The sequence below is a fragment of the Lipophrys pholis genome (assembly GCF_963383615.2).
Source record: "Lipophrys pholis genome assembly, chromosome: 9".
Lineage (NCBI taxonomy): Eukaryota > Metazoa > Chordata > Actinopteri > Blenniiformes > Blenniidae > Lipophrys > Lipophrys pholis.
Window position 1 is genome coordinate 3,773,647 of NC_137639.1, and position 25,314 is coordinate 3,798,960.

General features: G+C 43.1%; 1 protein-coding gene across 1 annotated transcript in view; it reads right to left on the reverse strand.

The window, feature by feature from the left end:
- The window catches only part of adcy3a (adenylate cyclase 3a), a 42,877-nt gene that overhangs the window by 10,075 nt on the left and 7,488 nt on the right, over window positions 1-25,314 (reverse strand). The window contains exons 3-12 of the mRNA XM_080471005.1: window positions 23,863-23,993; window positions 23,642-23,753; window positions 22,059-22,186; window positions 20,706-20,864; window positions 19,829-19,994; window positions 17,853-17,972; window positions 13,515-13,657; window positions 10,531-10,692; window positions 10,355-10,442; window positions 2,257-2,373 (exon numbers count right to left, since the gene is read on the reverse strand). Of these exons, the coding sequence (XP_080327131.1) occupies window positions 2,257-2,373; window positions 10,355-10,442; window positions 10,531-10,692; window positions 13,515-13,657; window positions 17,853-17,972; window positions 19,829-19,994; window positions 20,706-20,864; window positions 22,059-22,186; window positions 23,642-23,753; window positions 23,863-23,993 (1,326 nt within the window). The remainder of the gene's footprint in view (window positions 1-2,256; window positions 2,374-10,354; window positions 10,443-10,530; window positions 10,693-13,514; window positions 13,658-17,852; window positions 17,973-19,828; window positions 19,995-20,705; window positions 20,865-22,058; window positions 22,187-23,641; window positions 23,754-23,862; window positions 23,994-25,314) is intronic.

The window sequence follows — 25,314 nt, forward strand, 5'->3', positions numbered from 1 at the left end:
ATGAACCAATATGGAATTATGCAGTAAAAAAAAAAAAAAAGAAAGAACTGAACTGAAAACACTTTGTTCTATTGACAGCGTTGAAAAACTTTGGCCTTCTCTCAATGACCTTCATGAGGTTGTCACCTGAATTAGTTTTTACTTCACAGCCGAGCCTCGTCAGGGCTCCGGTCACACGGCAGGTCTTGATGCTCAGTTCCTGTTTATTTTGTGTGTACTCAGTCACATTACATTTTAAAGGCGACCTCCATCAGACAGCTTGTCTGACCGTGATCAGACCCGACAGGCCGGAGCGCAGAACACGCCGTTGACAGGCGTTAAAAATGGATGACACGCCGGTCAGCACCAGGGTTGCCAGATGTGACTCACTGTTTCCAGCCCAAACGACGTAAAACCCAGACACCTCAAGCCCAAATCTAGGCTTGTGTAGGAATCGTGTTAAAACCATAAAACTATTCTATGTGTAATAATGAACACGCCATAAACACACAAATATACCAAAAATAAACAAAGTTAAAAGGTAAGAGAATTCTGCTTCCATAATGGGGGGATACGCGTCATACCTGGCAACGCTGGTCAGTGCATGAAGATTCATTTTCAAGTGGTTGTTAAATACGGGCCGACAAAATCTAGACATCATGACGGGGAAAAGGAGATTGAGGAAAAAAGAAAGCACAGCTTTTAATGTTTTGGCGGAGCCGCTTGCTACGGCGCTTCTCCATGACGGAGCAGTCGCTTGTAGAAAAAGATCTGAATTGGTCCCACATAGGAACAATTCGGAAGAGTTCTAGGGCCACTGAAGAAGAAAAAATTACTTCGGAGGCTAAAAAAACAAAAAAAAAAACCTTCATGCGCTTCAGAAAAAGTCAAAAATCAAAGTCGAGATTTTTTTTTTTTTCACAGTGGAACAAAAAGTCCATCCATCTACATGCCAGCGCTGTGACTGCTTCCTCCTGATGCATCAGGCGGTTTAATGACGTGATGAAAAGATGCTTCAGGACAGAATCTCGCTCATAAACACGGTGCAGTTATCATCAGTACCAGGACCAGAAGAGACAGAGCAGCCTGCTGCCTGGTTCTGTAGAGGAAGTACGTCGAGTACGAAGGACAAAGACACGGATCCCGGGCTGCTTATTTCAATGTTCTTATTAATCAAGAAAATCACACGTCCATAAGCAGTAAGCAACCCGATATAGTCAGAATTAAGTGATTTAATGTGAATTCACATCTACGGGCTGAGGGATGGACAGACGGTCTCTCCCTGAAAAAAAATAAATCTCGACTTTGATTTTCGACTTTTTCTGAGGCCACGAAGGTTGTTTTTTTTTAAGCCTCCAGATTTTTTTTCTTCTTCAGTGGCCCTAAAACTCTTCCGTAGAACGAGGACTGGGACTGGTGGGGAAAAAAAATCGTAATTGGAGCTTTAACGCAGCTACAAAGCAAGTCGGATGTGAGTCACTGTGAGCAAACAAAATGTGAATTGTTTTGCGTTTCCCTGCCGTGTGAACGAGGCCTGAGTGGAATTTCTTGCCTTCTTAATGGAGTTGGGACCGTCGGTAGTGTTGTGCAGAGGTCCGGTTGGTACACCGCTGACAGTTTGATAACTGCTAGAAATCATATGGTGACAACGAGTCAGCTCAGTAAAGCAGAATGACATCATTACTTGAAGGAAACCATGAAGTACTACGAAGTAACTGGCTCATATAACTAACCCTAACCCAGGAAAGAAAGAGCAAGGGTCGCCTCTGCTGCTGAGGAGACGTTCCTCCGAGTCCTCCGCCTCAGGCTGTTCTCTTTCTGCTCACAGTGAAGGATGTAGTTGACTTCCCTGGAGTTAACTGATGACTTTTCGAAGGTGTATTGTGACTGCCTGTCACTGTGTCGTCCTGTGATTCACAGACATGACCTTTGACCCTCATACGGGCAAGGCAGCGTGGACGTTCATTCTGTTGTCTGTCAGTGCCAGAGTTGCTACACCTGAATTTGGCTTCCCTGTGCTCCAGAGAGCGGCTTGAGAGGAAATCTGGAGGCGCTCCAAAGAAAAGTGTTCAGTTGCAGTTAAAAGGGGCGAAATACCAAAAACGTTAAAAAAAAAACAAAAAAAAACCACTTTAAAATTAGAAATGTTTCTGAATTCCTTTGATTCGACCTTTGAAAGCCGACTCTGTAACGCTGCCGGTGTGGTTTCCTGCTGCTTGTTGAACAGCACATGATGGATTTGAACTGTGTTTCACAAAGCAGTGAAGAAGAACGCACCATGTCCACGATGTCCGCGGTGGTGAGAATGAAGATGGCCGCCATCGCCCATGAGTTTCGAGCCCAGCGCGTGTGGTCGATCCAGGTGGAGAAAGACACCAGCTTCTTAGGAAACACCTGACACGACACGACAACAGCCACTTTCACACAAATATCACACTTTCATTTATACAGATTGAAATATGACTATCTTAACACGGGGAGGCTGCCGCTCTACTCCGGGTGGTCAGAAGATTCTGGGTCGGAAAGGAGCCGCCACCTCCACCACCACGACCACCTCCACCACCTCCTCTCTCCCCCGCCTCACTTATGTCGTGTTTTTTGCATTACTTGTGCGGCCACTGTAGTCCAGTGGTTCAGACTTGTACCTCGGCGAGACGAAGGTTCCAGTTCTCATCGCCATAGTAACTTATCTATACATGTTTAGTTCATTTTAAAAATGCGTTTTTTGTTCTGTTGGACCGTTTGGTCAGTGGTTGTGGGAAAGACTCACTAAAATACTTAAAGATCTGGAGATTAAGATTCTTCATTACTTGTTAAATGTGTTTTATTTAATTTCTTTGAAAGCTTTAATGTATTTATTTATTTTTTATTTCTTTGTAAAGCACTGTGAATGTTTGAACGGTGCTCTATGAATATATTCGCCCTTCCTTGCCTATTCCTTTATACTTTTAATCTGCCATTCTGCAGTATTTCTACGTAGCGTTGAGGTTAACATCGATTTCCGCAGTGGTTCTTCACTTTTATGTTTTTTTGTGGCTCCAGAGTTTCTGATCAGTGGGAAACGGGTCCAAATGGCTCTGAGTGTTGAAGGTCACGACCCCTGGACAGTGGAAATGGGACAACATTTTACTTTGAAATGTTGTTTGACTTGTTTTGTTTTTGCTGAGATTAATAGAAATAAAATTAGAAAATTGATATTATAGATTTCTCATCTCATTAAGTCATTGTTGATCATTATTGTGAGAAATCATTAATGTGATCAGTGTTTTCACATAGATGAGCATCACTAATAATAATAATAATAATAATAATAACATATAAATGAAGCCAAACTGAGCAATTTGTTATTTCAGGAGTGTCAAACTGGTAGCCCTTCGTTTAACTCGGTACCTATGAAGTAGTTGTCAGTTTGAGAAAGGTTGGTGACCCCTGGTCTAAACAAAGATGTGGATCACAGCTTTGTAGTGGAGCTGAGGAAGTTTCTAACTCCCCTCCTGCTCCAGAAACAATCAGACTGCAGCGTTAACCCGGGATTATAAATAACTCCACATCACCACCGACAATAAACTCTCCTTTTAACACCATGTCTTAGAACAGGGTTGAAGAAATCGTTAATACTGTTCAGAGTTCTAAGAGACTGTTCTGCTGTTTTATAGGATCCGTCCTCACTTTTTCCTTAGTCTGTTCAAATGTGCAGGAGAATTACACAAACAAACGTCCCTCAACGACCTGAAGTGTCTGCCGCTCTGTGAGGAAGGGAAGTCCTCACTTCTTATCATCAACCGAAGATCCAGCAGACATAACGCTGGATTTTCCTCTGTGTGTGTGTGTGTGTGTGTGTGTGTGTGTGTGTGTGTGTGTGTGTGTGTGTGTGTGTGTGTGTGTGTGTGTGTGTGTGTGTGTGTGTGTGTGTGTGTGTGTGTGTGTGTGTGTGTGTGTGTGTGTGTGTGTGTGTGATCTTCCAATAAATGCAAAGTTCTAGAAATAAGAGTGTGTAACATGAAGGAGAAACACGTGTTTGTGTTTGTACAGCGGTCTGACCGCTCTGTGATCTCTGACGTGTCAGTGATAAGTGGTGAGTGGCCGGGGGGGGTTGGGGGTTGGGGGTTGGGGGTTGGTCCACGCTGACCCCGGCTGACTGGAGACCAGTGGAACATGACAGAGTCAATATCAGCCTGCCTGCCTGCTGCACGTCAATATCTGAATTTCCATGATGAGGGAGAATCAAGAGCCGCTGCCAGCCAAACACACACTCATGGAAAGTTGTGCACTGAACACCTCCTATCCATACCGACGGCAGGGGTCAAAGGTCAACACAGCCCACGTTCTGGATCTACTCACACAAGTTCATTTACTCCCGTCTCTTCTCCACAACCTCTGCTTGAGGCTTTAAGCTGTTTCACAGGCAGAGATGGAAAGTAATCTATTACATTCACTCACGTCACTGGAACCGAGTACTTTCTTTTGTGAACCTATACTTTTTTTGATCAAAGTCTTTTTATACTTGTACTTTTCTTTTTAAGTTGTTTTGAAACTCAGTACTTGACACCCGAGTATGTTTTTATAAAAGTAGTGTACTGCGCTACAACTTCAATGGTGTCCATTGGCGAGTAAAAACCTAATCAATATATTTATGCATTAAGAGAACTGCTCTCCGGCTATACTTACAGTATGTGTCAAGCAACATGGAAGACCTTCACCTGAAAACAAGCACTGCCGTTTATGCCGACTGTTAACAGAGGCTTTTATTTTGACATATCAAAACAGGAACACCATGGCAGGAGGAGATTAAACACTTTTCACTCACAGTTGCGACATGAGACAGTCGAACCTCTGATGAGCGACCCGGTAAGAGCGGACCACTCACCGTGCACGGACACATATTACTATTATTATTATTATTTTATACTCTTTATTTATTCTTTTTGCTGAAGTGTTAAAAGAACATAGAAATCAGATCAAACAACACCACAGCAAAAAAAATAAAAATAAGCCAAACAAACAAACAACAACAGGAAGCACTCCAAACAAAGAAAAGCGGGATAAATAATAATCTCTCAGTCTTTTTGGTCTGATCCCTTCTCTGATGAATTCAGTCCATCCTCTGAAATGTGTGTCGCCCATTTAGACCAGAGTTTTTTATGGATCCCTGAGAGAATGACTCGGTGTTTCCATGGACTGGACCTCTTGTCCAGCAGCCTGCCATTGATCTGGATTCGGGGGAGCACTTTTCAACCCGTTCCTGGTATTTGCCTTTTAGCAGGCAAGTGTCATCATTTTGAAGCGATAAATGACTTTTATTTGAATACTGTTACCAGGTATCAAGCCCAGAAGCACGATCTAGGGGTCCTTGGGGATCGTAAATCCGAATACTATTCTACAAAACATTTGACCAGTTTAAGAGACAATTTAATCTGGAGGATTGGGACCTACGTATTCTGTTATCAAATATTAAGACATTTTTATGATATAGAAATTAAAAAGGGACTTTCAACAGAAGGTAATGAGTTACTGGAGGTGTCGACTGCAGCATATAAACGTACTCCTAGAAAAACTGCGTCTAAACGATATAAGAGCCAACAGAAGTAAAGTGGAGTAACCACACTGTTTGTTCCATCAAAGTACAGGAGCAGGAGCTGAATATCCAGTTGACAGAGAGTGATTGGTATTCCATGTGCAAAACACAACAGTCTTCCACTTGCTCTAAAGAAATGGAGGGAACTTGGCTGGAAGAAGTTAATTAGATATTTAATCACACCTCACATAAAGAACAAACAATCAGCAGCGTCGGAGACAATGTGGAATCATTAATGCCGATCATTCTCAGATGTTCTGGTCATGCACAAAGCTGCAACTATTTGGGGACAAAGTATTCGCACAGACACGTATTTAACTGTTCAACACACCTGAATGAGCGGACGACCTGTCAAACGTGGACAACGGGCAGCTTTTCCTGGCAACTTTGAAGCTGAGCGACACGAAAACGGCCAAAATACTCAGGCGGGACCAGATTATCCGAACATTCAGTGGTTGTGGTGTTATTTTAATTTTGAGATGTGATTCATCACCTCCTCCTGCTGCTGGTGACGCGCAGTGACTCCTCTCCGCTTAACTTCCACTTTCACTTTAATACACCAGGGTGTCAAACATAAGGCCCGTGGGCCAAAACCAGCCCACAAAAGGCTCCAATCTGGCCCACGAACCAGCAGGCAAGGTGGTTATATAGGATTTATAGTCGTTTCTTTTTCTGACATTTCACTATACTTTGCACCAGAGTGTTTCGTTAAAATAGTGCTGAAAATTACTACAATCTCAACATAAAGTCTAATTGTTTGATCCTGCAAAAATGTCCCCACGTACACTGTGCGCCACAACAAAGATAAACGTTGAAGTGTAAATTTTCAGGTTATTTTAAATTGACTCTTATTATGGCACAAGATGAAACTGGACTGTACGCGGCCCCTGAAGTAGACTCTTATTTAGTGCTCCCATGGTGCATTGCAGCACAGCAGATCAGTCCTAGCGATTGGATCGGTGATCACTACACTATTATTAGACAGGTAGAGCAGGTAGAGCAGGTGGAGCAGGTAGAGCAGGTAGAGCACCGTTTCATATCAAAGAGTGTCACAGTTTTGTCTTAAAAACACCGATGGGGCCCGACACTAGAGGGTCTTTGGGTCGTTCAGGGAAACTCGGCGCTTGTGACCGTCGACCATTTTAAGTTAAAGATTTCTAGTTTCACTGCCATTGCAATTTAATTTGTAAAGCTGTTCCTTTGAGATTAAGGCCCCATTGTCTTTCGTGCACTCCTCGGGGGAGACCATTCTCCCGCTGTCAAACAAGTAACGGAGTAACCTTTACTCCGAGTACATTTTATATGAGTGACTTTTTACTTTTACTTGAGTAAAGTTTTTATCAAAGTAATTCAATTCAACTTTATTTATAAAGCACCAAATACAACAGTCATTTCTAGGTGATTTTAACAGACAGGAACCAAACAGTCAAATCCAATAGTTAAGCTCATCCACATAATTGTACTTTTTATTGAGTAGAATGTTTTAGTACTCTTTCCACCTCTGTTCACAAGAGGCGAGCTGATGCATACCTGATGTCTGGACTCATACTGAAATAGAGCGCCCCCAGTGAACATGTTAGGAACAGCAGGTCTGCGTGGTTAATCCTCTGGTGGGCCGCACACCTGACACACCTGATTTACACTTTGTGTGTGTGTGTGTGTGTGTGTGTGTGTGTGTGTGTGTGTGTGTGTGTGTGTGTGTGTGTGTGTGTGTGTGTGTGTGTGTGTCTGTGTGTGTGTGTGTGTGTGTGTGTATACACTCTGTACGTCTTTCGATAAAATGTAAGCAGTGTTAATTAGAGGCACAAACAATTTCCTGACTAAAAAAAATCTATGCAGTCATTTTGAATGGAAAAAATACTTTTCTATGCAGGTTGTTTTTTTTGCAGTACTTTGAAGTAAATTTAAATGTCTTTGTTGTCGTAGTAATAGTCCGCGGGGAACATAGAAGTATATCACAGAGAATACTCTAGAAACACTGAAGACCATCACCAATAAATGAGTTAACTTCCTAAAATGTCACGAAAAGATTATGAAAATATGAACTGATTTTTTAAAAATGCTCTATAGATGTAAACTAATGAGAAATCTGTTATAAAATACATAAAGATGAACCGAGATAGATCCTGATTCATGTTTCAGTATTTCGATGAAGAACTGTCTGAGGTCTCCGACTCGAAATCATTTTCAAAACTATAACGAATCAACATCCGTGGCGTGAATCATGTGACACGTGGACCAAATCTGGCCTGTCACGGGGCTTCAATCCAGATTATTAAGAGGAGTCACAGCTGTTTCTGGTTTATTTACTGCGAGCGGCTGTCTGAGAGCGGCAGTCGCTAAAGCTTTAAAGGGGACATATCATGCTAAATCCACTTTTTTAGCCCTTAAATGCATGTTGTTGTATATTTAGAGTGTTTAGAAGTACAGAAAAGTTCAAAGTAGTCTCTTCAGGTGCTCCGTTGATATCTTTATATTCTGTTTTGGTCATATTTTGCGATCGGTTTCGATTTTTCTATTCTCTATTACGTTTTTTGAACAATGACGTCACACTATTCTCAGCGGAACTGCCAAATTAGGACATCGACGTTTCGAGCAATCCGCCATTTTTGTTTCTCGCTGCGATTTTGTAGTCCAACCGAAGATACGAGAGGATAAGTCGAAATGTTCGGTTGTTGGATGTAGTAACCCACAAGCTTCGTTACACCGTCTCCCAGCATCAGAACCTTTTCGAAGTGCCTGGTTGAGTTTTATTTTTCACAGAAATGTACCCACATCTGTGGGTAAGGTCATTTTTGTGTGCGCGAATCACTTTAAGGACGACTGCTTCAGCAACCTCCGCCAGTATAAAGAAGGATTTGCCGAAAGACTTGGTCTGATTGAGCGGTCAGTTCCTTCTATCTATGGAGACGACGAACAGAGCACTTCGGTAAGCTGTATATAACGCTAAAAAGTGTGATGATAAGACGTCCCTGTCATTGTTTTGTTAGCATTAGCAGTTGCACCGTCTTCATATGTTAGCGCTGTGTGCTCGTTTTAGATTATAATGTAACTTCTGTGTTAAATAGTCGTTGTAATACAGGCAGTATTGTAGTAGTGGGCATGGATGGAGAAGTTAGTGTAAATATAGTAACACACCATTGCGTTACATCCATATGAAGACGTTGTTCTGCAGGTGCATCATGGTCATTTTCATCTGGCTCCGCCGGGTCCGACTCTGGCTCCAACATGTATGGCTGGATGGACAAATCTTCCCTTGTTGACATTTTGTAAATAATGTGTGAATATAAAGTTTCTGCGCCGCTAGATAATTGTATCTGTTCTATCAAACTACAAAGATGGCCGAACAGGGTGGCGTTGAACCGAGTGTCACCTCTGCAACCTGGAGAGGAGGCGGAGTATGAAGAGACCGCCCCAAAACGAGTTGCTCTCAGAAGCACATCAGAAAAGGGGTAGAAAAGGGGCCTGTGGAGCTCTAATAATGAGGAATTCAGACCCAAGCATTGCAGTTTCGCGTTGTATAGACCACAACTGTATGATTTATATGTAAAAAGGAAGGATTTAAAAGCATGATATGTCTCCTTTAAGAATACTCTAGCAGAGAGGATTTCACTTCTTTCTGCAGAATTGGTCAGAATAAAGGAGAAATTAGAAGTGTTAGTTGCTCCAAAAAAAAAAGATCAAATCTGCAGTGCAAGCGGAGGAGATGTTTTCTCACATTTTACTGTATTTTACAGCAGGAGGTATTTTTTTAAATGGCTTTATGTTAAAGTTTGTACTCATTGGTCTTTGTAAATATCACATTTTTAACTTGCAAAAATAATTTGAATAACATTTTCAGGTACTTGTACTTTAAATTGAATGTTTTTCCTGTACAATGCTGTTGGAAGGTATCTTAAAGAAGAAATCTCACCTAAATGTACATATTTTTTCCAAATATGGAGCTTAAAAAAAAATCTTTAAATGGCAAAAATGTCTTTCTGGAATTTTGACAGATAAACAACAAAAAAAATTTATGAGAACTGTGGTGCTTAGAAATTCATAAATGCATATCCACTTGAAATCAGACATCCCATGTTTGCACCAGCTTGAGTTTCATATTTATAAATTGAAACCACCAATGAAGTGAAAGCAAAAAATACACCATCCCAAAGCAAACTGCTAAAACACAACAGTTTTTATGTTATTATGATTTCACAAATCCCAGACTTCATGCATTTACAACATAAACCTCAATATTAATAATGACTACTCATTCAGGCATTCTGTGTGCATCAGATTAATAATGTCAGGTGATATGGAAACCATCGTACTCCTTCAGAAACTACAACTCACCTTCAATTACTGACTGTTTTTCCTTTCACTTATGTAAAATGCTACTGTCTCCTGTCATCTTTTTATATATTCTATATACTTTATACCTTATATGTTTATAATCACTTATCCAGTTGCTTATTTCTTGTTTAGGTGTGTGTACTGCAGCATTGTGTGATTTTTGGGGTGGGGCTTTTGTTGTTGTTGTTGTTTTTTCTCCGTTGATTGTTCTAAAACTGAAAAAATCAATAAAAACAGTATTTAAAAAAAAAACTGGCGGAAGTTTAAACTCTCTCACCAGAGTTCAAGTTTCCTAAAACTGCGAGGCAGAACAGGGGCTGCTGCGAGTGACTGAACTGTGATCATTAGTTTGCATGCAGTGTGCATTCAAGCTCTGCAAATTCAAAATGACAGCATGTTAAATGTAAATTTTGACACCAAAGCTCTACATCATTATGTAAAAGCGTGAGGACGACTGTAACTCACCCTGGGAAAGATGGCAGCCAGAGAGCAGACTGTGAGCACGAGCAGCAGAACCTCTCCCACTGCGAAGCTGATGTAGTTTGCAATCAGCCTGTTCAACAACAAACAAACAAGTGAGAAACCCACTGAGCTGGTAAACAGGAAGTAAACGGCTTCCTTGAAGGCAGGTTAAGACTGACCGGGGGTCGATCAGGGCCTCCATGACTGCGGTGAAGAGCAGAACGACGCAGGAACAGCAGAACGCAGCTCCGCTCTGCTTCTCCTTCTCCACAGAGTAACGAGTCTCCAGCTCAGGATCCTCAAACCTCAGAGACAGCTTGTTGGTGTGTTTCCCCTTCAGACTGCAGATACACACACATCACAGAGACGCTCATTACTTTACGTTAGTGCACTAGAATGTTTATCCACCTTCTATCCTGTTTTTCGTGTACTCCATTCTCTGTACTTCTATTCTATTCTACTCTGTTACTAAGGGATAACAGGACAGGTAACAGTTTGTAGGGGTGAATGAACACAGAATTAATAAAAATACCAGAATAAATTAAAGATGCAAGCAGCCTTGGTCGGGACCTCGCACCCTCTGACCCATCGGGATCGACCCAATGATGGCCACTGACCCGCTTAAGCATTCATAGCATATACATTTTGACAGTTTTAACTGTAATTCTTAATAAACAAGGACTTTTATTTTGAAGGAGGTGAGCAGGATCATGTGGAACCTGAAGCACCAGATATGACACATGCAGGTCTGAAAGACAACTGTGAGGGAAATTCAGGACTTTAAACAGAATTAGAAAAGATGTTTTAAAGAAACGAAGGAAGAACTGGAGGACTTTATGAACAACGTTAAACAAAAGCTCACAGCAACGACAACCAGCAACACAAATCACCAGACTGCATGGAGCTGAACAGAAAGTGGTCGACGTGGAAAACTGGAACATGGAGGTCAAAGACGCTCTAATTCAGACGCCGTAACAACAGACGATACTGCAGCACAGACTGACAGACCAGGGAGGGAGAAACCAGCAAAACAATATCTGCCTCTTTGGCCTGAATGTTGGGGTAGAGGGCAGTTCGGCCGCACAATTCATCAAACAACTTCTGAAAACGGAGCTCTTTTTGCCGGCAGAAAGAAACATCTGCACACTGAGGTTTACAAAAACTCTAAAGGCCAATTCATCCCCCATAAGAACAAGAAGAAAGTTCGGCAGTGCGGGGTCCTGCCGGACAAAATGACATCATTTCCTTCGTCCAGCTCTCTCTGGTCGAAGAAACTTGTTTTGGCTGTGCCAACCGTCCTAGTCGAACTGTGTAGGAGCCGCACTACCGAAGTCTTCTGCACTGCTGTGTGCTGCACATGCGTCTTCCAGCTCGCTCATGACTATCAGTCATATTTTAATCCTATTTAGCTCGTAACATCGCCACTGTATCAGCGCCGCAGCTCGTTAAAATGTCGGAGTGCCGGCTTTGAACCAGGTGTATATGCGGATTTGTGTCAATAAAGATCTTTTTTGTGAACGTAGAAGGGGAAATATCCATTTTTGTAAAAACCTGGGTACGTGTAAACATGGCCTCAGATCCTGGAGGGCCGCAGCCCTGCATGTTTTCCATGTCTCCCTGCTTCAACACAGCTGATTGCAACGAGCGGCTCGTCGTCAGCCTTTCTGTTGAACTTGTTGATGGCACCATCGTGACATTCAGGTTCCCTTTTCACTGGGAAGGACTGTTGTATATACAGGCCAAATTTTAGGACTCTTGGATTGACCCTGTAGGAGGAGATCAACAGGAGATTTTCACATTAACGCCAAATGGTGGACTTCCTGCTGGGCTTAGAGTGTGGGTGTCATGACATTTTTATGTGTCCCGATGTACTTCATATCCCAACCAATCTCAGGGATGATATCACAAAGTTTGAGGCCATAGTATGTGAAAATATAAATCCTTAAACTTCCTCTTACCAATGGGTGGCGCTATGACTGTGTATGTGTGAGGACACGTGAGGTTTCAGGCCGGTTGCAGCACGTTGAGCAGAGTTCCACATCTCCCAGTGTCTTTCTGTTCAGTGGCCTAACGGACCTAAATGACTCTTTGAGCGAAGGTTGCCGACGCCCGACCCAGGACGATTGTGTTTCACGTGTTTCATGCATAATATAAAATGGCGGACTTCCTGTTGGGTTTAGAGTATTGGTATCGGGGACATTTATGTGCGGTTCTACGTGCTGCATACATATACCAAATGTCTTGGACATAGGTTAAACGTGTTGCCTGTTTTAGATGTTACAAATGTGAAAACATTGTAGGGGGCGCTATGGAGCCATTTTGCCAGACATGGCAATGACCACAAAATTTAAAATGGTTCGCCACTTCTGACGTGTGTGTAAATCTTCACGAAGGTTTGAGCACATTCAGGTCATCGAATATGCAGCAGTTCACGCAGTCGATGAAGAAAGTAAAATAATGATAATAATAGTAATAATCTCTTGCATTCCAATAGCATCTCTGCTCGGACTCGGACCTTAAAAACCATTAAACGAAAGTACTCGATACTTTTGTGAAGAATTAGGATGGGTAGGAATTTGGAGAAACTTGCCTCCTTGATAGCAGGGGTGGCCAACCCGCGTCAGTGTGCAGCTCTTTGATCCATTAACCGAAACCATCGGAGTGGTTCCAGCTCAAAATAATTCTTAAGTGAAACTCAGAGTTCGGATTTTCTTAATTCGTACTCGAATGCACCAATCACTCAGCGCACAGCCCCATGATCATCCACAACATCCCTCTCACTCACGTTGTCACACAGATGAACACAATACCTGCCTGGACAAGATAACAATGATGGGAGAACAATAAAGGAACAGAGGATGATAAATGAACAGAAATACAGAACTTTTATTGCCCCATCTGGCTGCAGTGAGAGGATTTATGTTGGTTTGCCTATTGCTCTCTGTCCTCCTTATATCCCCTAACCCCACCCGGGACAGCAGAAAGTCTCCACCTCTGAGTCTGGTCCAGTTTGGCCTTTCCACCGACGCTTGTGCTTGCTCGTGTGGAACTGTTGGTTTTTCTCTGTAAAAGTTCCTTGAAACGCCTGTGTTGACTGACTATATAAATCAAATTGAATCGGAAAGTCTCAGAGATGTCTCTGAGACGAGGGCTGTGGACTCACGCCTGTACGGTCTCCCTCTCCAGCAGGGCCTCGTTGAGCAGTTTGTTGAGCTCCTGTTCGTTCTCCTGAGCGTCGATCACTCGCTCGGCCAGGTCTCGCAGACGCAGCCTTCTGCGAGGGTTTGGAAAGGACGGATTCACCACCTGAAGTCACACACAGACACACATGTTTATCTCTGTTCTGAGTCGGTTCGACATGGAGACTGTGCGGTAACAGAAAACACGTGAGCTGCCAAGTGCTGTGACCCTAACTTGGATAAATAAACTACTTCACTTCTGCTTTAGATTCGTACTTTCACATAGCAGACAGGTTGTTTGTGTCAGCCACGTTCTTATTCGGGAAGTCGGGCTTACGTCACAGGTGACGAGTCGGGACGGCGCCATATTTCCCGGGGGAAAGCAAACCAGCCGGAGTAATTGTACGAGTTCACTTTTACTTAATTTCTTTTTCATTGCGCGTAGAAAATAGATTTAAGAGAGAAGGTTATCAAGTTCCACCTGGAAGGTTTGTCTATCAGAAATATGGCAAAAAGATTGGATAAGGTCAGAGGAACTGTCTTTCAGATTGTAAAAAAGTTCAAAATAGCTGGTGCTGTGAAGAAGCTGAGAGGTCGAGGAACAGAAAGACAACAGAGAGAACAGAGAGATGAATAAAACAGGAGGATTTCAGTCAGAAACACAGTTACTGACGTTAAAAGAGTGACCTATACTGAGCTGAATGTCCAGACTATCCCGGGCCGTTGCTAGCTGTCCAAGCTTCTGGCTTGGCAGGTGGATGGTTGGACTTTTCCTGTCCCTCTCGGATGAAAGATGTTGCCGTGATGGACTTGGTTGCTTACAGAGGCAAGGACTTATTCTTGTGCCTGCCTGTGGCAAGGTGCAATTTCTTTTCCTTCCACTGCTTTTTCAGCGTGTAACTAGTCCCGTACCATTAGGAGCACATACGCAAAAAGTACATCAAAACGTGCGGAAAACTCTGGAAGAGTATGCTGTGACTTTTGTTAATGATTCAGCTAACTGGTTCCGAAAAAATTGTAAAAAACTGCGAAATATTTCCCATTCACAGTAAAGAGGAACTGAGTAAAGAATACAAAAAAATCCTCCCTCTTCAACGCCAGGTGAAGTTGCCATACTTTCAGCGAGAGGCTTCATTTAACTTTTAAATCGTTGCCATGTCTGTCCTCTATTCAGAAAAGAAAACTTTTCTCCAGTCTTCTACCACTTTTAACGTGTGAGTTTGATAAAGTTTTCAGCCATTTTTGGAGTTTAACATGGGAGTGAATGGAAGCTTTTAGAGTGGAATGACTGCTTTATAGTGGAAGAAGGTGAAACAAAAAAAAAGTCTTTCTTTTGTCATTGTGGCCAAATTCCTCCCTCAATCTTATCATATTATACATCAAAACATAGCTACAGGCCTTGCGCTTCTATCAAGGCGCCACTTTTGTTTGTAACACAAACGGTTCTCTCTAAAAATGCTTTTGTTTGCAGCAAGATTGCCAGATTTTCTACCATAGACTCCAATGTATTTTGGGGAGAAATTTTCTCACTCAAACCCAAAGGTTGAGACATTTTTATCAACTGTTTACGGGGAGACGGAAGCTCCTCGAGACTTGAGACGTTCACTGTAAGTTCATGAGCCACACTGTAAGTTCTGACGGCTCACACTGGGAAAATGGTTCTCAAACAAGAATCATTAGTTTGGGACGTGTGTATTCGATTGGGGTGCTGTTAGTAAATGTCGGTTCCTCAGTGTCAGGTGCAGCGTCTCCATGACAGACACACTTGGCACCTAATCTGCTTGGCAACACACAGCTGGAGATGAACTGCTTCTTTAATTATACTCTTCCATTACTACTGGTATTTCACAAGGAAAACACGTGGACATGTGATGTCACTGTTTAACAGGCAGTGCTCACACACTCACACACGTTAGCATGTTAACGCGAGTTAGCATTGCGAGCTAGCGCATTAGACAGCATGCTAACACTAGATAGCGAGTGTAAAAACTATTCTGGCTTGAACATTCTGTCATGTGCTTCTCTGCCATTTTGGCCTCAGTGATCCAGAGACTGATGATGGTGCTTCCCAATAGTCCCTCCTCTCTCCTTTCCTACCCACTTTACCTTAACCCCATGGATGACGTCACGGGGTTAAGGAAAGGTGTTCGGAGGCTTCCTAAAGGAGTTAGAGAAAGGTGATCACGTTGTTTTGACAATCAGACTGCACAGGGTGCGAACCACGGGGGGGCTCAGCCCCCCTGGGTGAGACACGAGCCCCCCTGAAGATATCATTTGTGAAAATTTGAGGGGGATCTCTAAAATATTGACAAAATGCTGGTTTTTTTTGCCATACTTGTCCTGTTATTTTTTTTTTTGTATTGTCATGATCATGTGTGAAATTAGGTTATTTTAAAGATGTGATTTTTGCATGAGGGTGAATCATTCCTGTTTCACTTTAATAACGAGCCATGCAATACTTGTCCTCACCATTATTGAAGCATGGTGGCGCTGTCTGAAAATGTCTCTTGAATCAGACTCTCGTTCAATTTCAAATCTTGATTTGTGTTTATTTTAATATTTAGCAGCCAGTCATTATGCCGAAGAAACAACAAGGAAACCTACTTCTAATTTCGGATTCACAAAGAAAAACCAGACGGGTGACTCTGAGGAGCAGCAAAGAGATAGTTCTTCGGCAGATGCTGGCTTGAAGACCACAGACATCACCCATGCACCTGTTGGGAACGCTGCTGGTGAAAGTCCGCCAACAGCCGGGGTGACCGTACAGGACGGGCCTACCAAGAATGGAGACTCGGTTGGTGGCAGCTCTGAGGGCGCTGTTGACGGCGACTCCACCCGTCTCTCTATCCAGGGCCGGGCTACCTGGACCAGTCAGCAGTGGAGAGAATGGAAGTCCCGTAACCCCTGGCTCTTTATTAAAGATGGACACTTGGGATGCACAATTTACAGAGGGACAAAAACTCTTCTGCTCTCTGAGAAAGTAACTGGCACGCACTTATCAGAAGAGTGGATTAATGGAGACATCAGCAGCCAGACACAAAAAGGCTTGCGTAGCGAAATCTACACACATCGTAATAGATTCGCACACAGTTAGGTTGTTGAGGTCACAGAAACTAAGGAAAAGGAGATGCTGCCAAACAAATAATTGAGATAAATTCCAAATTAACAGAAGAAACAGCATCTTTATTCAGATCAGCCTACATGGTGGCTTAGGAAAGGCTGGCTTTTAAAAAGCTCAATGGCACAAAAGTAGGCACTGTGCATAAATCAGACAAGTCACGTGACCATGTTGCACAGCACATGCTGATGAAGTTGGTCTCAAACATAAAAGAAATCAATTTGAAAACCTGCATGACTATTGATGAGAGCACGGTGCACTGATCCACAAACCTCATCACATATGTGCGGTGTGATGCGAGAGGGAACGGAGACGTGGATCACGTACTTATAGACATTACAGAACTGACAAGGCACAGATGCGGAGTCCATTTCCAACAGTTTGAGACTGAGTTTGCACCAAGCGGGATTAGATGATGAGTTTCCGAAGAACAACCTCATCAGCATTGCCACAGACGGAGCTGCAGGTCTCACCGGCAAAACCAGCGGCCTGATTGTGAAGCTGAAACGTGACTTCCCAAAAATTCACTCCAGACATTGCCTGGCCCACCGCCTTGAATTGGCTGTCCATGACTGTCAAAGAGGTTGCTGGATGTAGCCACGTATAGATAGGTATATATTAACCTATCTATGCAGTTTTTCACATTAGTTTTAGGAAATGTATATTTACATGTCAGATAAGAGGATGAATATTTATTTAGTTTTTTGATAACCGCTGGTAAAACAAAAAGCACGTCTAAGGCATTGCTTGTTTCCTGACCCATAATACGGGAGTGGATAGGGACAGTCAATAACATATATCTTATGGAAAGGATTACCTTCTCCCTTCGCCTTCAGAAAAATGCATTTATTATACTTTTTCACCATGTGGGTTAGATATGTTAGTCCCCTACAAACAGAAGTACTAAATGAATGATCCTGTGATGCTGTTTTTAGATTTTAGTATTGGATATTCTGTTTAAATAATTAGTCATTTATTACCTAGATTTGATCTCAAAACTCCATGATAAACCCTTCTTTTTCTATTAGCTTTTTTGTAAATGACCATCTTTCCCGATATGTTCAAAGTTCTAAAGTATAAAGCATTTGAGTTTCTTTATTTAGTAAAAAAAAAAAAAAAAAAAAAAAAAAAAATAAATTCAATTGTGAGTATTAGAAGTACAATTGTGCCTCAGAGTATGATGAAGGGTGCCGATGTGTCTCACCCTGGCGTCCAGCTCCTCTGGCTCCTCTGGTGTGGTGCAGGCGGTGTTCACGCTGCCGTTGCACTCTGTGGTGTTGATGAGCAGTGGGGAATTTCCATTGGAAGAGGTGACCGACAGCTTCTGATGTGGAACAACCCAACAGGAAGCATGCGGTGAGTTTCATGAAAGGGAGAGGGGCTGGAAAAAGTCTTATTAGATTATTAACTCCAGTTATATAGTTTAGTGATTACACAATGCTGACTGCCACAGTGGTGGCACTTTACCACGAGCTCCTACTCAGCCTTACTCGATTTGACTCGACTCGCCTTTCCTCTACTCGACTCAGGCTCCGTTTCCACGACAACGAATTAGAGTGTATCCGCAAAACTGTCTTCACTTTTGTCGGGTCCGTTTACACGACACCAGTGTTCTGATGCACTGTATCCGCAAAGTTTTTAATCCGGCTCCCAAGGTGGAAAGATTCTTTTACGGCGCAAATCCCTCCTGCAGAGACTGATGGAGGCTACAGAGTCTGTTACTGCACATGCACATCTCTCCCCCTCCCTCCTGCTCATTCAGTTGTAAACAAACATGGCGGCCGCGTAGTGGTACGACCCGTAGTGGTACGACCCGTAGTGGTACGACCCGTAGTGGTACGACCCATAGTGGTACGACCCGTAGTGGTACGACCCGTAGTGGTACGACCCGTAGTGGTACGACCCGTAGTGGTACGACCCGCGGTCTATATTCTAGTTTTATTGTCCAGATCAGTAGTTTAATAGTTGAGACTCTCCCTGATAGCATCCGATGCATCATCAGTCCATATGGATGTCAGGTTCTCTCCATTTTCTTCACGTTTATAGTGTTTTGTTCTCTGCACACGTCTGTGTAGTTTCAAAACAAAATCAAGCAACAGCGCCCTCCAGTGGTCAGGCATACTAACTACATCGTTGTCTCTGTGTCCGCTGCTGCAGTGGAAACGCCACCACTTTTTTTTTGCAGATTAGGTGTTGTCACGTGGAACGTTGTCGTGTAAACAGGGCCTCAGTCTCAGTCGTTTCCCATTACCATACAGCAAGACCACAGCGTGGGCGGAGTCAGTGGACTTCCCCTCATCAAGCACAAGTAATCACCTCCGATACGATGAGGGGCCAACATGCATTGGAAATCCGCTCAAATAATAAATTAAATGTTTTTTATGTTTATCAATAATATTATAAAAGGTGCTTCACTGTCGGTGTTTCATTGGTGCCCCTGTTAACTGGTGACTTCTGCCACCAGTCGTTCGCAGCAGCTGATGTTAAAATAAGACAAACGGTACGATACTTTAAACCTTAATGGAAATGCAGTTAAACGACGTTCGCCAGGACAGCTACGGATTTTGGTTGGCGTTTTAACATTTGCTGGAAAAAAAGGGACGCTCGAGGAAGCCGGTCACCAGTTAACAGGGAAACAAGTTCATCTAAAACACTGCGGCTCTGTGGAGCTCCTGAAGCCCCTGCTCGGCCACCAGACAACAAACACCTGCACATCGTCGCTGCTCCACCAAGTTTATTTCTCTACATATATCTCTGTTTGTGAGCTTTTTTGTTGTGATTGGGTTTTAGAAATGGCGGGGTGAATGAGCCGCCTTCTGACTCATCTGTGTCTTGATGAGCTGGCCAATCAGTGGCCTGCTCTCTGCCAACGTCACATTTTCTACTCGTCTTAGCTCGCTTGGAATTTCGGTCTAGCGAGTACCACGAAAGTACCTGGTAGCGGGGACTAGCACGTAGTGGAAAAGTGTCAAAAGCGAGTCGAGTCAAGTGGAGTAAGGCCGAGGAGGAAATAGTGGAAAAGCGCCATACGTGCGGGAGCTCTTCTTCTTTCTGCTTTTCACAATGGAGCGTACGTCACCATACCAACACGAAGAAGGAACTCAAAGATGAGTATTTGTATCTGCATTAGCAGGCTGAACTGAACTGTGTCAGTGTTTGCAGAGTGTGTGTGAGACTCACCACACCGTTAATGCCATTCTTCCCCAGAGGCCCCTTGGGGACGACCACCAGGTAGGTGTCGATACCTCGCTCCCTCAGGTAGTCACAGCGGTCCCCCCCGTTTCCCGGCTCCACGTCAAACTCACCATGAAGACACTCCAGGGTGCTCTGGGAGATGTGGACACGACTGACACGCACAGACACAGACACAGACACAGACACAGACACAGACACAGACACAGACACAGACACAGAAAGCATAAACTCAGTATAATTCATAGGAAACTGCTGCCTTTGCTTTTGTATCTTTGTTAAATTCATTCATCTGTCTGACTGTTTTATTAAAAAAAAAGAAAATTCTACTTTTCAAGTCTGGTTTATTCATTTTAAATGATTTGAAACAGAACTGCTGCAGTTCTTCATGTTAATTAAAAGATTAAAATCTGAAGTTAGTGTTTTTTAGATGAAGCTCTCTGCAACTCTGAATGCTCATGTTGTGTTCATGTGTCTGCTGACTTCTAATTAATCTCACACCATCTCTTCTAAACGCTGTTTTCTTCATTTCACTGATGCTCATCTGTTCTCTGAATACATTTTAATCCTTCTATGTTTCCGTTACGTTTATATCATCTCATACTTTTTCTGAATCTTGCATCTGAATTTATATAAAAAGGTCAAACTAATAAAAACTAGTGGATCTGCTGTAAAAATTGGACAAAAACTAAATTGGAAAAATAAATACTAAAGAGAATACAAATCTAATACACCCTAGACGCCTGTTGCAGCTTATAAAATGATCAAGAAAGTAGACTTTCTTTCTATCAATATAACTTATTTTGCCATTTTCATTTGTCTTCCTAAGATTTAAAGGTTGAGTTGTGTGAAGGTTTCTCCTCACCCTGGGATTCCTCCGGCCTCCATCTTGTTGGCCACGGTGACGTCAGTGGACCAGACGTCGTACTGCCAGCGTTTCTGGCCCAGCACTCCCCCCAGGACGGTGCCGCTGTGCACGCCCACCCGCATGTCCACATCCGTCTGAGTCTTCTCCCGCACGTACCTGCCAGACGTTCAACAGCAACAGCATCACTGTGGAGGAGCAGGACTCAGCCAGGAGCCGTCACTTTGTGTTGTTGTTACTGCTGTTGTGTTGTTGTTACTGCTGTTGTGTTGTTGTTACTGCTATTGTGTTGTTGTTACTGCTGTCACTTTGTGTTGTTGTTACTGCTGTTGTGTTGTTGTTACTGCTGTTGTGTAGTTGTTACTGCTGTTGTGTTGTTGTTACTGCTATTGTGTTGTTGTTACTGCTGTTGTGTTGTTGTTACTGCTATTGTGTTGTTGTTACTGCTATTGTGTTGTTGTTACTGCTGTCACTTTGTGTTGTTGTTACTGCTATTGTGTTGTTGTTACTGCTGTTGTGTTGTTGTTACTGCTGTTGTGTTGTTGTTACTGCTGTCACTTTGTGTTGTTGTTACTGCTATTGTGTTGTTGTTACTGCTGTTGTGTTGTTGTTACTGCTGTTGTGTTGTTGTTACTGCTGTCACTTTGTGTTGTTGTTACTGCTGTCGTGTTGTTGTTACTGCTATGGTGTTGTTGTTACTGCTGTTGTGTTGTTGTTACTGCTGTTGTGTTGTTGTTACTGCTGTCACTTTGTGTTGTTGTTACTGCTGTTGTGTTGTTGTTAGTGCTGTTTTGTTGTTGTTAGTGCTGTTGTGTTGTTGTTACTGCTGTTGGTTTGTGTTGTTGTTGCTGTCACTTTGTGTTGTTATTGTGTTGTTGTTGCTACTGTTGGTTTGTGCTGTTACTGCTGTTGCTGTCTGATTTGTTATAATTTGTGTTGTTACTGCTGTTGCTGTTTGTGTTGTTGTTACTGTTGTGTTGCTGTCAGTGTGTGTTGTTACTGTTGTTGTGTTGTTGTGTAGTTGTTACTGCTGTTGCTGTTTATGTTGTTGGCATTGACAAGACAGTTAACAGCAGTGAGGAACAGCAGTGAGGAACAGCAGTGAGGAACAGCAGTGAGGAACAGCAGTGAGGAACAGCAGTGAGGAACAGCAGATCCATCCAGTCACACCAAAATGTTGCATCACGATCGATTCCATCTTAATGACCTCTCATTGTCAGCCAGCTTCTCTTTATCCTGCAGCTCCCACAGAGTCAATAAGAGCCCATCACCGTCATCGATCCCACCCAGCCCACTGCTGCGCGTCAAACTGGATCTGACAACCGGGGGTCCTCACACAGCCTCTGTACTCACGAGATGGCCTCCACCATGGCCAGGCCCATCATGATGGAGCAGGCAGCGTGGTCCTCCCGGTAGTCCGGCAGCCCACAGATGCAGTAGTAGCAGTCTCCCAGGATCTTGATCCTCAGCTGGTGATATTTCTGACAGAGCACAAAACCTTTGGTCAAAGGCTCCAAAACACACAAGACATACTCCGACTGATGAATGTATATTTTCATCTGAACAAACAGCAAGTACTGACTCAGCAAAATGAAATATATTTTCACTTTCTCAAGTAAAAACACACACTTTGTAATAATTAATAATGACGTAATATGAATGGATCAATGCCTTTTGTTGTCATTGTAAGCTGTGCAATGTGCAAAATAAATAGAATATTGCATCATATAATATCTATATATGTAATACGCAACCAGAAAGTAATGTCTTAATCCATAAAAATAGATTTACATTGTCATAACAGTTTTATGAATTCTAGCACTGAAACTCATCTAATAACTATTAGAATACAAATAACTTGAATCGTCCAAACTAGACAACTCAGTGACAACTGTTTTTTTATGTTATGTATTAATGCGCGCCCACCCCCCCCACAAACACCCCCCCCCACACACACACACACACACGATTAAAAAAGTCAATTAATTCAAATTCTTTGCTGTATTTATGTTTGCATTGTGTGTTCAGGTAGGAAGCATGTTGATAACCATTGTAGTATTTAAAAGCTTTTTTGTATATTACAAAATGCATTAATGATGATATTACATATTCTGTAGAGGATATGTCTTTCAATATGTAGCAAATTATTACCAAATGATTGTGTTATTATTTCATGAAGTGCATTACATTTTGTAAAGTTTTACATAATTTGCTCTCACATGGTACGGAAACAATAAAAAAAAAAATAAAAAAAACATGTTTGAATTTTATTTTTTAAACTTTAATTATTCCAGTTAAGTGTTTCACAATAAAATGAAGTGAAGATGGTTCAGAATGAGACAGTGATATTAGATGCAGGCTTTCATAGAAATGAGACAAATATTGTCGTGAGTGTGACGTCTAACCGCCCAACGTGTGATCAGTTCAGAGCAACACTGAGGCATCTTTCCATAGGAAACTTGTGTTACAAGTACAAGTCTACAAAGAAAAACCCAGGAAGTTCTGCACCATTGGGTCAGAAGTACTGGGACTCAGTCTGCTCATGAGGGCAGTGCTTCTTGTGAGTTTGTCTTCAGGTTAAACAAAAACATGAGTGACAGGGAAGGTTTTGATTGTACAGAGGCACAATGATGTCGGAAGGTCTGAGAAACAAAATGTGCCAAAAGATCCGACTCTGACCGCAGCCCTGCATGCTTTCCATGTCTCTGTGCCTGGACACAGCCGATTGGTTATCAGGCTATCTGTTGAACTCGGTGACGAACCATCAGGACACTCAGGTGTGTTGAAGAAGGGAGACATGGAAAAGATGCGGGGCTGCGGCCCTCCAGGACCGGAGTTTGACACCCCTGGATCAGAGGGAAAGCAGTTGTGTTGACGAGCGTCCGGTCCCAGCCGGAGATGTGAACCTTGTGAGGTCAGTGCTTGTGTGAACTCACGGCAGCCAGCTTGTCAAAGCGAGCGAACAGCTCGTTGAGCAGTTTGACCAGCTCCTGAGCGCTGCAGGACGACGACAGCTGTGTGAAACCCACAATGTCTGCAAACAGAATACTGACAGACGACACATTGGGAGCAGAAAACACAGAAAGGTGACAAGATCAAGTAGCTGCAGTCACACGTTAAAACTGAGAGCCTGAGGCGACCTGAGGGACTGTGTTACCTGACGTTTTCGTGCCTGTACATGTACATGGTGTTGAACTGCTGCATCTCTTTCTGACTGGGCTCCTTCTTCATGTCCTGAAGCATCTCGTCAGCTATGTGCTTTGGCAGGATGGAGAGTAGCAGTCGCTCCTGTAGGGGGGGGGGGGGGGGGGGGGGGAGACGACATCACAAACAGCTATTGGTAATCTTTAGAAATAATTGCTTTTGTTGTATTATGTTGAAGTGACTGATATGACTGTGCTATTTGGCGGAACAGGGCCTTACCCAGTGCATGCTTTCTCTGACCTATGACTCTATGCAGATGATACGCAGGTTTGGGTTTTCTATCATTTCTGCTCCCCCTCTCTACTCTCCAGGTCGACTCTTCACTCAGTCATCGTGAGGTGGTAGAACAGGTGGGCAAACACTTCCTGATCTGCTGAGTCATTTGTTTCCCTTCAAGGACCAAATCTCGACACACTGATGAACAGTTTGGTTCTTGGATCCAGAACTAAAGCAGTCCTTCTGTCGTCTTACACCGCGCAGTATTTACCACAACAGAACGGGCCGGGACGGGTTTCCATGCGTCCGCACTGACAAAAGTTGTGGATGGTACCGAAAGAACCGTAACTAACGGTTACGGCTTTTCGTCACCCCTCCGTTGAGGTACCGAGCACAGCGGAACGGTTCCAATAAGGAAGAGTAACAACGCAGCTGTCTGCTGATTGGTCAGTGACGATCGTCACTCTCGACAAGCCGCAATATTTAAATGTCTCATCGGCCGTATAAACTCTCCCATTTTTGTTTACATACGCCACTTTGCGAACACTGGTTGTTTTGTCAACTTGGCTTATTGAAATGTCGGCGCTACACAGAACGCTGGTGTTCCCACGAGGTGCAGACGCTCGTCTCTCTACCAAGAGAGGAGGAGATTCAGAGGGAGCAGACGCTTCACTCGGACGGACGCCTGAGCTGCGGCCGCAACTTCCGCGTTGGTTCCACGAATACTGTTGCATAGTGACGTTACGTACCTGCGTAGTTCACAACCCGCCTACATTTTAACCGTCTCCGTGGTGGGACCGTGCAGTAAGAGTTGGGTCAGGGTGAGCTTTGCTTTGCCGTACGGTGGGACCGCAGCTTTACACTCAAACTGACTGGTACTCGCTCTAGTTATCGTTTGACTACACCTCAAACTCTCAGGTTTGGATGAAAACATCTTTCTGAATGAATTAGTTTTCTGCATATTGACAGCAGCAGTGTTGGGATTTACATTTGGTCGTTTGCATTAAATTACTGTTAGTAATAAATACACAATAGTCACCAGGAATCGTTCATTTCAGCTAACAGGCATTTATGAACAAAAGTGTATTAGATCATAAATCAATTCAAAAACTATTCCATAAACCAACACATCTAAGCAGCAAACGTCACCTAACAGGGAGATCTGATCTACTAAATAGCAAACGCTATG